This window comes from Zonotrichia albicollis, chromosome 1 (assembly GCF_047830755.1).
Source record: "Zonotrichia albicollis isolate bZonAlb1 chromosome 1, bZonAlb1.hap1, whole genome shotgun sequence".
In the NCBI taxonomy this organism is placed as follows: Eukaryota; Metazoa; Chordata; class Aves; order Passeriformes; family Passerellidae; genus Zonotrichia; species Zonotrichia albicollis.
The window spans coordinates 45,860,805-45,874,986 of record NC_133819.1 but is presented as its reverse complement, the minus strand read 5'-3'; the positions used below and the strand labels follow the sequence as shown (position 1 = coordinate 45,874,986).

The window sequence follows — 14,182 nt, the reverse complement described above, 5'->3', positions numbered from 1 at the left end:
TTCAATACTGTTTTGTCTCACTTGGTTAGCTCTTTAAATTCTTCGTATTCTTGCTTTGAAGATGCCAGTTCAGCTTGGGTCTGCAGCAGATGAGCTTTCAGCCTTTCCACAGATGCCAGTGAGTTGCCTTCCACTGACACGGTGCTGGAATGTAAGCGGTGACCTAAAGAACAAACACAGACTTCTGAAATCACACAGCAGCTCAAATACCTAAAGTCTCACTAGAATCAAAGTTTTTGTCAGCTTTTGAACAGCACAGCAGTAATTTTGTCATTGAGATTGACAAAAATAGGTACTAGCAACAGTTAACATGAAAACCAGTAATAATTAATATTACTGCAGTCTTCATGATAACTAAGGAGCACAAAATGAGATTATAGATGACTTTCACAAGATGCAAATCAAACTTACCTATAGCTGGAAGGCCAACATGAATACAATTAAGTAAAATTGTTTTATCAGTCTTCAGGTACCACTTTGAGGAAGGCAAAAATACATTAAGACAGACATTTTCAACACCATGCTGCACACAGCAGAAACACAGTAAGCACATTTATCTGGAAAACATTAGCATATTTTTACCTTTAGTACTTTTCTCTGTGGCTGAAGCTTCCAAAAAAGCTTTTTCTAGCTCTGCAATGGTCTGAGCATCAATTTCTTGGGCCTTTTTAACTGATTGTAAAGAACGAAGCTTTTTATTCTCCTCTCTGAGATTATGGTTCTCCATGGCGTACTTTGCAATTCGTGGGTGTTGTTCCATCTGTGATAATCAATGTTTTATTCAACAGTTTTTATTTTCCAGACAATGCTATAGCTATCTAGCTGTTACCCTACTACCTTTAATAAGGATTAAATTGTAATAGAAAAGGAAAAGAGGTGTTCCCCATAATGGTTAAAACTACTCAGTTTTTCTTTGGTAATTTTCTTACTGCCTTGGAATCTACTCTCAAGACAGTGAGTTTACATCTTATGTGTTTACTCTGTTACTGGTAATAAAGCAGTAAGATGCTTTTCTTGCTGCTCTTGATACCCTTTTCCATTTTAACTTTAAACTTTGGCTTTCTCAACACCATAGTAATGAAATCTTCCTTGCAAGCCATAGTAATGTTTCTGTAGTCAATAAAGGACTGTCCTGAACTTTGTTTCTTTTCCTCCTCCCCCCTTTCCTTTGAAGCTCAATTATAAGCTACAGATTTATGCTACTCTGCCAAGACATTTACTCCTCTTCCCTCCTTGTGTTGGAGGAAATTGTTTTTCAAGAATTTGCCTTCTCTCTTGTGTTTCTTTGTTCTTCAAAACTGCCTCACAAATGACACCACACCCACTAGACACCTGAATAACCCAAAGCTGTTCTTCAAACAGCTCCAGGAACACATCCCCTTTATATGTCCACCTGGCATGTGTATTATCTTTCAAAATCCACAGCATTATTGCCATCCTGCTGTCTTTCCCTTTCAAGTGATGTCACAGAGATTGAGGTCTGCCATCTGAATGAGGATTTGTGATTTGGAGACTTCCCTGAGTTGCTGAAAAGAAACTTGTCCTCTGCCTAACCCAGATCAGGTGGCCTGTGGCAAGCTCCCACCACAACATCACTCTTACTAAACTCTCCTCTTAGGCAAACTCAAACTCTAAACCCAGCCACTGTCTCTTCCATAGGGAAGCCCCATGTGTTTGAGATGCTTCTGCAAGGGAACCCACCACCCATCCTCTGCTTTTTTGCTTGAACTTCCTAAAAATCCGCTATTCACACATCACAGGACTACAACATGTGAGCTATCTCACAAAAAAAACTGTTCCAGAAAAGAAACAACAAAGACTTTACCTGTTCTCTGAGTATCTGCACTTCTTCCCTTAAGTCACTGAGGAGATCATCTTGCTCTTTTGGCAATAACATTCTACCAGCTTCTTTATGACACCTCTCCAAGCGATCAATGTGGTGTTCCCGGAATTTAATGATCATTTTATTGGACTGAACAAATTTTTCCTTCTTGGCACACAGCTCTTCTAGCTGTGCCACTTTTTCTAATAAATTCTTAGAAAGCACATACACAGATTAGTGAATTTTTAAGGTGCACCTCTTACATACGTATGGCAGGCAGACAAATCATGCAAAATCTCAGTTAACAGTAATTTTGTGAATACACAGACTACCATTTTTAGCAGATTTGTAGACCAACAGCTCGTATCAAGAACTAAAATGACACAAAGTGTTGCAAAAACTGTACGTAGAAACTCCAATACAATCTAGTAGAGTAAGTATTTTGTTAAGCACCTCAGATGCACTTCACTAGAGTGCCTGTTTCAGTTAATTTTCTTTAGGAAAAAAAAAAAATCCATTTGTCTGTCTCAGTACTATACCATGACCAAAGCACAATAAAATGAGAATGACTGGGACATTTGCTTCAAAAAACATACTGTTGATTAAAACACTCAAAATTCAGCAAAACAGAAGCTTGCTCTGTTCAATTTTTTTTAAATTAGAAAACCCCAATAAAGCCCGCAGCCCTTAAAATTATATATACTATCAAAGCTACCCTATGGCTTGTCAGAATTTGAAAGACAGAATAGAAATATAGAATTATTTCAGTTGGAAAAGACTTTTAGGATCATCAGATCCAAGCATTAATGCACCACTGACAAGTCCACTACTGAACCATTGTCCTTAAGCACTGTAGGTGTTACCTTAAATGTCATTTGACTAAGTTCCCTTGTAACCAAACCTTGCTATCGCTGGACAGAGTATTTTTATTCAAAATCAAGGGAAATCATTAAGAGAGTCAGCTGCAATATGCTTACTTGCCTCTCACCAGAAAGTACACTGAATGCACTTAGAAATATCAGTGTTTTCTTACCTTCTTTTCACCTTCTGATTTCTCCCAGAACAACATTGCTTCAAGAAAGTTGTTCATGTAATTTATGTTGCTCTTCCCTTTTTCAACAGCATCTGTAGGGGAAGTCAAAGAAACAAATGCAATATTTATTAAAATACCACTTAGACAGGTTTTTCTACATTTATAACATGACAATTGTGTAAATTAAATTCAAAAAATTCTTTAAACAGTGTAATTCTTCCACAAAGATCACGTGCCATATCCAGTGCACACTGTTTAGACAGTCATTCCGAGTCACCTGCAAGTGCTGATAAAGAACACAGCTAATTTACATAATTGTATAATTAACAAAGTTGTTCAAGCATTAAACAGCCTTGCAATGGACTTTAATAAAAGTAAAAGAATCAGTCTGTTCAGCTAAGCATATCTATTAAATGCAAAATCCCTCTGAAATTAATTTGATAACACTAAGCCATTATTAGTACAGTTTGTATATATTAAAAGTGGACTGACTGGTTCATGAGAAGGAAGTTTAGGAAAATAAGCTTGAATTCTGTGGACAATTAGTGGTTTAATCTGGAAGGAAAGTGTCCACACAAGGGATTAAGAGGGCTTAATAATCCACTTAGAAATTAATTCAAAATAGTGTGTCTGAAAGTTCTAATACAGGCAAATCTACTTATTTATGGAATACTAATCACCATAGTATCTATGTGCATGATAGCTACATTATCATGATTTAATATATTTTAAAATGCCATCATGTTTCTGATTTTGTATTTCTGTGATTGAGTATTGCAAACATAATTTAACTGCACAGAGCAAACACAGCTCTGATATATTAGGTTCTTCTCAAAACTCCTCAGTGTTTAACCATCATCACTTGTTTTCCCTCTGAACTCTATCATGGGTTTAAACATTGAGCCTTCTGTCAATATTCATATATTTATGAACCATGTTTCCGTGTCCTACCTCATCTCTGACTTGTTTTTACTGGCTGAACTTGTATGCTAACATGGAAGTACTTTTTCCTTGGGAAAACTCAAGCCCAGATGCTTTATATTAGACAAGACTTTCTAACTTCTGTCATAACTTCTCCTGCTGTATTTTCTATTTCTTGGCAAGGTCAGGAAAGAGTTGACTCACAAAAGCAATAAGAGTTACAAGACAAAGTTTACAACCTTGCAACCAAACATTATCAAGCAGCACATTTCAGCGAGAAACATACAGACTGGGAAGCTCTGCTGAGATCTGTATTGCAGATAAAATGGCCTAGTGAGAAGCTTATGGAAGATTACCTAAAAACCCTATTTCCACCTTATATTGAAATCAAATGTCTGTTGGAAGTAAGCATCCCTCTTAGGTTCTTCTGGAAGGGGCAAAAAGGGAAAAGTGGGAAGAAAATCCTGCCCTGAGCTTAAAAAGAATGCAACATTGTGCCTTCCCTCTGACTAAAATATACAAGGAATAACATGCAAACTTTTGGTTACTTAAAGGATTAGGTAACAAAGATCTTAAGAAGTGGAAGCATATCTAGGTAGCATATAATAAAACCATAGTCCAGTACCCAAACTTATGAGGAAGAAAATAAAACCACCTTAACAATTTCTGCAAGGTAGCAGATAAAAGTACAGGAAATAGAAACCAAAAGCAAAATATGATCCCAGTACATCAGTCTCTACAAAAATACTTATTGTTCAGAAACTTATTGAAGGCCCCCAACCTTCTGGGTTACAGAAGAAGTAAATTCCCCCTCACCTCCAACTCTTACCTTGTGATACAGAAATACTGCACACAGATGGCACTGAAGTAAGTTTAGCAAGTTGCTCTTTTAACTTCTTGACTTCAGCTTGCAGCTGGTTCACATTTCCTTGTGTATCTTCATTTACTACAGCCTTTTATAAATAGGAGAAAATTAGGAAAAGGTATAAATAAAAATCTTACATAATAAGAGAAAACTCAAAGAATGCAAACCAGTTCTCAGTACTACTGAGAACTCCTTCTATCTTAGAAAAGGTAGAATTCCTTGAAAAAGTAAAGTTCCATTTGCTGAGAAATCAGCAAGTTGCACTTCAGATGGAATTAGATGTTAAAAAATGTAATGTTTTTGCAGAATTTTTCTGGACCTTTTTTCACCAACAAAGCAGTATACATTGAAGACAGTTTCAGTTAAATGACAGCATGTTTTTAAACATCCACTCATGAAAAGTTACATTTTGGGCACTAGAATGAATATAGAACAAGTGAACAGAAACAACATTGAATCAGAACTTTTTTTGTCAATTTGCATTTTTATAGATTTACTTTTTCCTTTCTAATGAAGTGCTCTGAGAGCAAGCAATGAATAAGAGCTGTGTGCAGTCATTATTTAGTGTCCAATTGTTGTCCTTTATTCCTAACGAAGAGCAAACAAGCCCTTTCCAAAAACATTTTGTCTTTAAAAAAACCACAAAGCAAATAAATGTTTTCAAATAAGCCAAGTCAATTAAATTAGTGAAAGCACGGGAGTACTTGAGTGTATCTACCTTGCTTGCAGATGTGTAACAAGTGTCTGTTGCTACAATAAAGACATTAAGTAACTTTCTTACCTTGTTTTTAATCAACTTTGCCCTCTGAGCAAAATTAAGAGTGGACAGTGTTTCACCAAAACACTTGGATCCTGGGTGAACGTTTGCAATTATACACGTTTTTGCATTACCACCAAGAGAATCCTATTAAAAACATGGAAGTTAGTTTTATTTACATGTTTTTGGTGACAATAGGAAGCCATCACCTAAAAGATACTGTGTATCATTTTGAACAAATTGCAGAATTAATATCATTTAACAAATAGCTACACAGAAGGTAAGTTTCTCAAATTTTATTTCAGATGTGGGTATAAAGGATGTGACCTTAAATAAAGACTTTATTTAGGGCTTCAAAATCCAGACTATATTGAGATACTTTATTCACCTGAACAGCTGGGAGAGGAAGAAATTCTAAACAACTGCAAAAATAACTTTGGTAATTAGCAGATCAGTGGTAGCACTACTTTTCAACATCATCTGTTTGTTGTTCCAACCTATCTTCCTTCTGGTTGCAACTATCAAACAAAATCACAAACCAACAGATTATTGACCAAGGATATAAAAGGTTACTCTCCCTTTTACATGCACAGCATTTCTGTACTGTTAAATAAGTAGCTCTCAAATCTCAAGACAAGGCAGCATTTATAGCTAAAGACTAAAAGTCTGGTACTACAGAATAGTCCACAAGCCTTGATGGCATTCTCAGTCTGTAGTAACAAAGCTCATGTTTGTGGACTTCTTTGCAGCATAGACACCTCAAAAAAATAATCACTTAATATAACAGCTCACAAAGTTGTAATTCTCTTCCTATTTTTTTGTATTTTGGGTTGCATTGGAAGAACATAATTCCTCAGTTTCATCAATCTACACAGAACTGGGAAGGAACATTGAAAAATTTTGCTGCGATCACAACACCGTGTTGTAATACAAATATTGTATGTGTACAAATACTATATTATAATACAAAAATATACTACAGCCATTCATGTACACTTCACAGAATTTTGGTGAGTGCTGACATACAATAAATCTTTGACTGCTTATGTCTTTGTTTTGTGTTCATTTCGAAAAGAGCCTATAAGCTCTCAGGCAGGAGACTAAATTTAACTGATCTTTAACACTCCACCAATCCAAAGCATACATAAGCTAATTCTGGAAGTCTCAGCAAATGTATCAACTCATCTCTAAATATTACACTTTGATACACATTATTTCCCAAATTATAAGGATGCAAATGTGCTTTTTTTTTCATTAAAACTTCCAAATATGTAAGTAGGAGCAGCTTATGAGAATAAATAGATTTGTCTTCAGTTAACAGGAATGGATTGATCAGAATCTGTTTAGGCTAAGAGACAATTTTCAATCTTTTATCCCAATATTGAAACAACTTTAATGCACTGGAATTCAGCTTTTAATAGTTAAAAGCCCAATGAGATACATTTTTCTAAAATCCAGAGGATATACATTACCCGTAGCAGAAAAGTGAGCTTGGAATCCCGGTAACAAACGTGTCTCTGTTTGCCATTGCTCACATCAACAAGTGCTGTGATTACTTGGGCCAGGCAGCTTAGGGACCGATTGATGTTGCCTGCTTCCTAAAAAAGAGGAGAGAACAAGAGTGAATGGATTTGGTGGAAAGAACAGGGCATTGCATCTGCAAGGAGAAAGATGCCACAGATCCTACAGAACCAACCTTTAACCTCAGTCCTTCTGTATGGGTGTCCTTCTGTCTCTCAGATCCTGCCAAATCAACCAGGTTGAGCAGGGAGGAGCGAATGTTAACAACCTCGTTGTTTTTCTCCATGGATTCCACTGTGATAGTGAAAACTGCATGGGATCTGGAGGATTCTCTGTTCATGGAGGTTGATGCCACACGACGGTTTCTCCAGCCCATGGTTAATACCTAAGCATGAAAAAGATATCACAATTTTAGCTGTGTCAGACTGTACTTCACATACAGGTGACATAAGCAGCCGTAGGCACAATTCCATGCAATAGAAAAAAAGATATAGCTACAGTCAAGCTTAGTAGCAGAACTTGTTATAATATTAATTTATTTTCTCCAAAAGTGCCACTGCTATTTGAAAGCAGTACACACAAGAATAATTAAAAAAAAATTAAAGTCACACAATACTATCTGTATGTGTATCATTCATGGAGAAATGAACCTGACAATTCTGGAACACATGGAGCCCACTTAGCCACAGAAAACTACATTTCCTGCTAGAGATGTGTGGGGCAAGCATTGGGGAAAGATTACTGTAATTGCCATTCAGGTATTCCAAACCTTTTTGATTTCTTACAGGTATGGGATAGTCAGGAAGCATTGACTTAAACAGCTTTTTTACACTGTGTTTTGAAGTAGGGAGAAAGGGGGGGAGAAAGCATTGCAGACAAAAATAAGCAAAAAAATGCACTTTAATCCAAGAGGAATATTTACCACGTAAGATTTAAGATGAATAGTCCAGCATTAAAAAGTGCCAAAAATTACCTGGTATGCTTCAGCAGCAGATGACACCACCTGTTCAACAGCACCATCAACAAACACTCCCTTCTTGATGTGTTCTCTGAGAAAGAGTCCAGCTGAAGCAGAATCTAGTAAGTCAAATATCTGTTCATTGTAGATTTCAATAAATGAGCATTTGCAGAGAAAACTCTTTCCACTGCCAGCCTGAAAAACACAGTAATTTACACTATAAACAGATTGGTTTTATGAAGTCTGTCATTGTATGGCAGCAAGTCTCTTTTCACATGTACCTAAAGCTATTAGATTGCATATATACTCTGTTCAATATACATTCCTGGTGCCCAGGGGACAACCAACATAAAGAAACCTAGATGCATTTCTAGACTCAAAATATGGGCACAATTGTGTCTGAAGAAACTGTACTATAATTTGGTAGAATACCAGATGCAAGTATTTCTCATGAATACATTTCAGGCAATTATCTTGGTAACTTATTGGCTGCACACCCAGTTTACCAACCCAAGCTAATCTTTACTGTGAGACATTACTGCAATAGTAATTATAAAATAAATGTACCTTTTCCTTTTCCCGCTCAATCAGAAAAAATAAGTATTCAAAGCTCCGTGGAATTACACCTCTCAGACTGTGAGTGAAATTATCAGAATCAGAAGGTCCTAAAGAGATTTTTTAAAATTAAAAAATTAATTAATTATTAGTACTCAAGAGTGGTGGCTGACAGGAGGAATACATCTCAAGACAAAAAAAAAAAAAAAAAAGAAATCACTGAAAGATTAATCTCTCATGCACTTACCCATCATAGTAAAGGTTTTTCCTGACCCAGTCTGGCCACTAACAAAAAGAAAGAAAAAAAAGTGAGATTTCTTCATCTTTTAAGGAGAAGTCAAAGCTTAAAACAAGCAAACAAAAAAATTTCTAAACTGAAGATAAGGATAGAGAAGCAAGCTGAGAAATCAGTCAGCTAAAAAGGTATAAAAACAGAACAGCAATTTTTATCAAGAAATCCCATTAGATAAATTTCATTTTGTCTCCCCTACCACCCACCATGTCCTTCCTCATTTCTGTTGGAAAGGGAAGTTAGCATTAAAATGAAGGCTTTCAAATATATACATAAAAAAAAAATTTGGGTCAATCTTTAGAGTTTTATGTCACTCAGGATATATTTGGATATAAGGATATATCTCACTTGAAAGTACTTTTTCTTTTAGAGTTTTTAATTTCTAATGTAGTTATTAATCATTCTAGAGAAACTTCATGACAATTTCACTTCAGTTTTCCACATTTGTATATTATAACAAAGTGGACTTCATAGTTTTGCAAAAGCTGTGCTACACTAAAAACACCCCAGGTAAGGTTTTGATTAGATTAGCCCCTTAAATCAGCATTTTCTGACCAAAGTGCTTCCTCAGTTTTCAAATGAAAAAAAAGATTAAGTTAATATAATGATATTCATACTACTAGTCATGGATATATTTCTACCTTAAAAATATTTTAAGAGTTAAAATTATCACTCATGAGTTTTCCCACAGGCAGCCAAGAGTCACTGAAGAGTTGAGCCGACCAAATGTGAAGTAAAAAAAATTTTTCACTCCATTTTACCCTGGACTGAAAACCACTAGCTTTCTCTTTAACAATACAGTAACTTCTCTACAACCACTAGCTTTCTCTTCCCACTTTTTAAGTAAATAACAGTAAAACTGAAATGAGTTTACATTGTCATTATTAGCCTTAAGTGTTAAAAGCATAACACCTACATACAGATTCCTCCAAAAGAGGGGCAAGGAGTACCACCCAATACTGCAAGAACATTCCTTATGCTGTGCTGCAGTAAGGAAGCATTTTTCAAGTTCACTGTAACATCAGGCAGGCTCTGGCTCTTCAAACCCCAACTACTTATTAGCAGGATCTCCTTAAATGTCACCATTGCTATGAAATGACTGTAATTGCTACAAAATCACTTACTATGCAAAGATGGTTCCATTGTAGCCATTCATGCAAGATTCAACAATGTTTTTAGCCACACTTGAGAACACAGACTCCTGGGGACAAGGGAAAGAGAAAGCACTTGGCACCACCTGTTAAAGTAGCTGTTATATCAGTGTTTCTTATGCCATAACTTTATAGTATATAATAGATGCATTCCTGAAGGGTAGACACGCACCACGAGCTCTGGAATTCTCACAGAAGATGATACATCCTAAGTCATTGTGACATCTATCACTCTCTCTGAAAAAATTGTATCCCTTGATAAACTCAAAGAGAAATAAAATTCAGGATCATAGTAACAGCTTCCAAGTACATAGTAATAATTTTGATCCAGTGGTTTTGATTATGTTACACAGCTTATACCATGGTAGGCCAGGTGCCTGTGACACTTAGAAAATCTAGCTTTCAACTTTTGCCACTGCACAATGGCACATTCAACAGAGCTGCACAACTTAGCCCCATCTGTCTTCACATTTTTCTCTTAGATCTGTAAGAAAAGCCTAGCTACAAATAATAGCCTAGAGAAGGTGAGGTTTTTGGGAGGTTTTGTTTGTTTTTTTAACAGAATTTAAATGGAATTGGGAGTCCTAGCAGAATTAAAATTACATTCAGAATATCAATCACCAATATTATAGAAATTAAATTGAAGGACTTTCTTTCCAGTATTACTTGTCCCAGGTGGGCATTTAAAAGGCAAAAGTGTAAGAAGGAAATATAGTAAATAGAACAGAAACTCTGAAGTTCCTTAAATACAAATGTGCAGGGCCAAGAGTTGAATTTGATGATCCTTGTGAGTCTCTTCCAACTCAGCATATTCTGTAATTCTGTGAAATCACATCTTAATATCAGCTACTGACTGCCAGTTATTTTTATACATTTGTCTCAATAGGCAGATTTATTTTCTTTCTATGGTGTTACCATAATGTTTACAAACAAAACCTTCAATTTTAATTCAAACTCCAATTAAAGAAATTAACAGCAAAAAAAAAAAATCACATCAAAACTGTTAGAGAGCAGGATTTAGTGCAGCATTCTGTACTATAACAACATATTTCCATTCTGACCACTGCAAAAAATTAGACCTAATGCACTATGTCTTTAGAAATGTTTAGTATAGTAGCTGCCAAAACTTGGGTGAAAATAGCAGTAGTTATGAGATTCTGAAATGATTACCTGTGTTGTTTCCATATTTGCAACATAATCAAAAGTGAAGATCTTAGGCTCAGGCTTTGAGTGCAGACGGATGGTGTTTGATGAAAGCACAGATAAACACAGGCCATGATCTCCATCTGTTAATGCAGTGCTGTCTGAAGGGGGACGCACCCGGACAAAGACTTTGATAGCATCACCTTCAACACTAAATAAATGTTTATGCATTAGATTACTTCCAAATAGATCAGCTGCCTGATAAAATTAAATGCAACAATCAGATGAAGCATGTGAAGCCTTACAAAGGTCTGTCCGAAAATCATGCTACTTTTAGATGAAAATAATAGAGGTAAAAATGTGGCAGATTTAAAAAGCAAAGAACATGCAGTTATATGCAATTCATTGCTGTGGCACCTAGCTTTAGCTCTAAAAGAACACATTGCACAGTGAACATGAGATGCCCTTCTTAAACCTGGAAGCTTTAATGGACTAATGGATCAGATAATGCTACGGTCCAGCAAAAAAGTTGTCAGCATTTTTCTTTGGTGCTCACAAGAAAGGGGAAAAGAATAAATTCTTGATCAATTAATCAAATAAAGGATAGCAAGTGCCTGCATCTAAAACATCTTTATCCAATTTCATCACATTTATCAGCTTTAATAAATAACTGTGCATGACTTCCTTCAAGTCTCTGAAGAGTTCTCCCATAAATACTAATACACCAATAAAATAATAAAGAATTAAATTCTTGCATGAAGTGGTAGGAAACTTGGATTTACTTTACTTAATTCTTTTCCAAAGGTTTTAGCAGGAGGGTGTTGTAACTGCTATTTTTACTATTGGTAACAAGAGAAGAACGGTTCTGAAAGTGGGGAAGGGTCCTCATGAATGAAATGTGCAGTTGGGTAGTGGCAGAGGAAAGGGCTGAGAACATAAGCAGCACCTGAGAAAAATCCAGTATAATATTTTCCCTAAGACCACCAAATTAATTTGCCAAATGGGCTTTCATTATTCTGAGTTGTGGCACAGTTTACACTTGGAAGAGGGCTTTTGGTTTTTTGTTTTAGTTTAGGGCTTCCTCACAGGACTGAAGTCCCTAGTGGGACATTTCTTCATATAAACTCTAAAGTGCAGCTGCAGAATTAGTGGACAAATGAAAATTTATTGCATGGCAGCATTCCAAGAGGAACCCAACATGTCGGTGTAACAGTTTCATTATGAATACATTTTTTTTAAAGCCTCTAAGGATATTAGGAGAGAAAGGCAGCAATCCTAGGTAGGTAAAGATTGAAAGAAAAAACTTTATCTCACAGAGTTATGCTAGGTTTTGTTTCTGTGCAATGTGATTAATAATATATGGGAACTGGCCAATATAATTTTACCTAGATGAGTTCTGCAAAGATATTGAAGAGTCACGCAGACCTCCTATAAAAGAGAGACACACAAAAATTAAAATTACCGCTCAAAACTCCTGACCTAAATAGAAAATACTGTAAGCAGTACAGAGGGAAATAAATGGAGAGCCTTATAAATACCTGTTTTGTGCATGAACAGAACTGCATGAAAATATTTGGTAAATATCTTCCTTTGGCAGATTGTAACAGAGGAAGTGAAACCTTCATTCCCTTAATGTGAATGTGCACACACTTATTAATGTGCCATTTGTTTATTCTGGCAAAAAGGAGGCTCTAGGAGACCATATCACCCTACAACTGCCTGGAAGGAGGCTGGGGTCAGACTTTTCCCAGGTGACAGGACACGACACAGCCTCAAGCTGTGCCGGAGGAGGTTCAGGTTGGACATCAGGAGGAATGTCTTCACTGAAAGGCTGATTAGACTTTGGAATGGGCTGCCCAGGGAGGTACTGGAGTCACCATGCCTGGAGGTGTCTGGATGTGTCCAATAGCACTCAATACCATGGCCTGGTTGACAAGGTGCTGAGCATTCATAGGTTGGACTCCATGATCTCAGAGGTCTTTTCCAACCTCACTGATTCTGTGAGCGAGGCTCATTTTGCACAGCTTCAGACTTCAAGGAGACAGCATATATTACCCCATAGGACTTATTTTTTACTTAATCTGACATCAAAGTCCATAATATAGTCAAAACGTTAACAAAATAACAAAGTTGTATTTAAAAAAATAAACAAAATAACAATGAAAGACAATGCCTCAAAATATTCCAATAACAAAGTATTTACAAAATCTTTATGAGCACATGGGGTTTTTTTGTAAGAGGATCACCTTTAACAGCAGAATGATCAATGATGTGCAAAGATGCCTACCTTCTCTTTGACGTTCAGACTACCTAAACATCCTGCTGCTGCGTAAGCTTTTTATGTGCTGTTTTGATTTACTCAACATCTGAGAAAAATTTCAGCTCCAACTAAGTAATTTATTCTTCAATTACACAAGTTATCAAGGAAAATGGTGCAGTTAAAAACTGAAATCAGACCGATACTTGCAGAGCCCTGGGAATAGCCTGAAATTGTGTCAGCGGAGGTTGGGGTTGGATATCAGCAGAAGGCTCTTTACTCAGAGGCTGGCTGGGCACTGAACAGGCACCCCACGGAGGTGGTGACAGCACCAGGCTGACAGAGCTCAGGAAGCGTTCGGACAGCGCTCCTGGGCACACGGTGTGATTGCTGGGCATGGTGCTGTGCAGGGCCCGCAGTCGGACCCGATGATCCTTGGGGTCCCTTCGGACTCAGCTTATTCTGTAATTCTGGGAAAGGGCCGACTCCCAGGCACCCCGACACCACCGGGGCAGCGCAGGACGGAATGCCCGGAGCCTCTGCCCCGCTGGGGGACACCGAGCCCCTCGGCACCCGGCCCCACTGCTTCTCCCACGCGAGTGATTCCCCGCCAGGGCACGGAACAGTGCGGCCCTCCCGGGCACAGCCGTCCCTCAGTCCCCCTGCTCCCCGAACCGCGGGCACATCCCCAAACCCCTTCCCGGCCGTTCCCCGTCACCTTTCTCGCCGGGAGCCATGGTCGCTCCAAGCCCGGCGACTCCCGCCCGCCCGCCGCTCCAAAATGGCGGCGCCTTCGAATTTGGCGCTCAGCGGCGCGGCCCCGCCCCCTGCCCGAGCCCAGCGCGGGCGCCGCCATTTTCCCCGGCGCGCGCGGGCCCCGCCATTGGCCGGAGCCCCGGAACGGAGA

At 37.8% G+C, this 14,182-nt stretch overlaps 1 protein-coding gene across 1 annotated transcript in view; it reads right to left on the bottom strand.

Annotated features, from left to right (window-relative positions):
• The window catches only part of KIF15 (kinesin family member 15), a 33,881-nt gene extending 19,751 nt beyond the window's left edge, over positions 1 to 14,130 (bottom strand). Inside the window, exons 1-15 of the mRNA XM_026792714.2 lie at positions 13,994 to 14,130; positions 12,404 to 12,446; positions 11,046 to 11,229; positions 9,849 to 9,925; positions 8,680 to 8,717; positions 8,445 to 8,542; positions 7,893 to 8,072; positions 7,095 to 7,304; positions 6,871 to 6,996; positions 5,423 to 5,545; positions 4,606 to 4,729; positions 2,856 to 2,947; positions 1,826 to 2,035; positions 583 to 760; positions 22 to 163 (exon numbers count right to left, since the gene is read on the bottom strand). Coding sequence (XP_026648515.2) covers positions 22 to 163; positions 583 to 760; positions 1,826 to 2,035; positions 2,856 to 2,947; positions 4,606 to 4,729; positions 5,423 to 5,545; positions 6,871 to 6,996; positions 7,095 to 7,304; positions 7,893 to 8,072; positions 8,445 to 8,542; positions 8,680 to 8,717; positions 9,849 to 9,925; positions 11,046 to 11,229; positions 12,404 to 12,446; positions 13,994 to 14,012 — 1,844 coding nt within the window. The 5' untranslated portion in view covers positions 14,013 to 14,130. The remainder of the gene's footprint in view (positions 1 to 21; positions 164 to 582; positions 761 to 1,825; positions 2,036 to 2,855; positions 2,948 to 4,605; positions 4,730 to 5,422; positions 5,546 to 6,870; positions 6,997 to 7,094; positions 7,305 to 7,892; positions 8,073 to 8,444; positions 8,543 to 8,679; positions 8,718 to 9,848; positions 9,926 to 11,045; positions 11,230 to 12,403; positions 12,447 to 13,993) is intronic.
• Between the last annotated feature and the right edge of the window lie 52 nt (positions 14,131 to 14,182).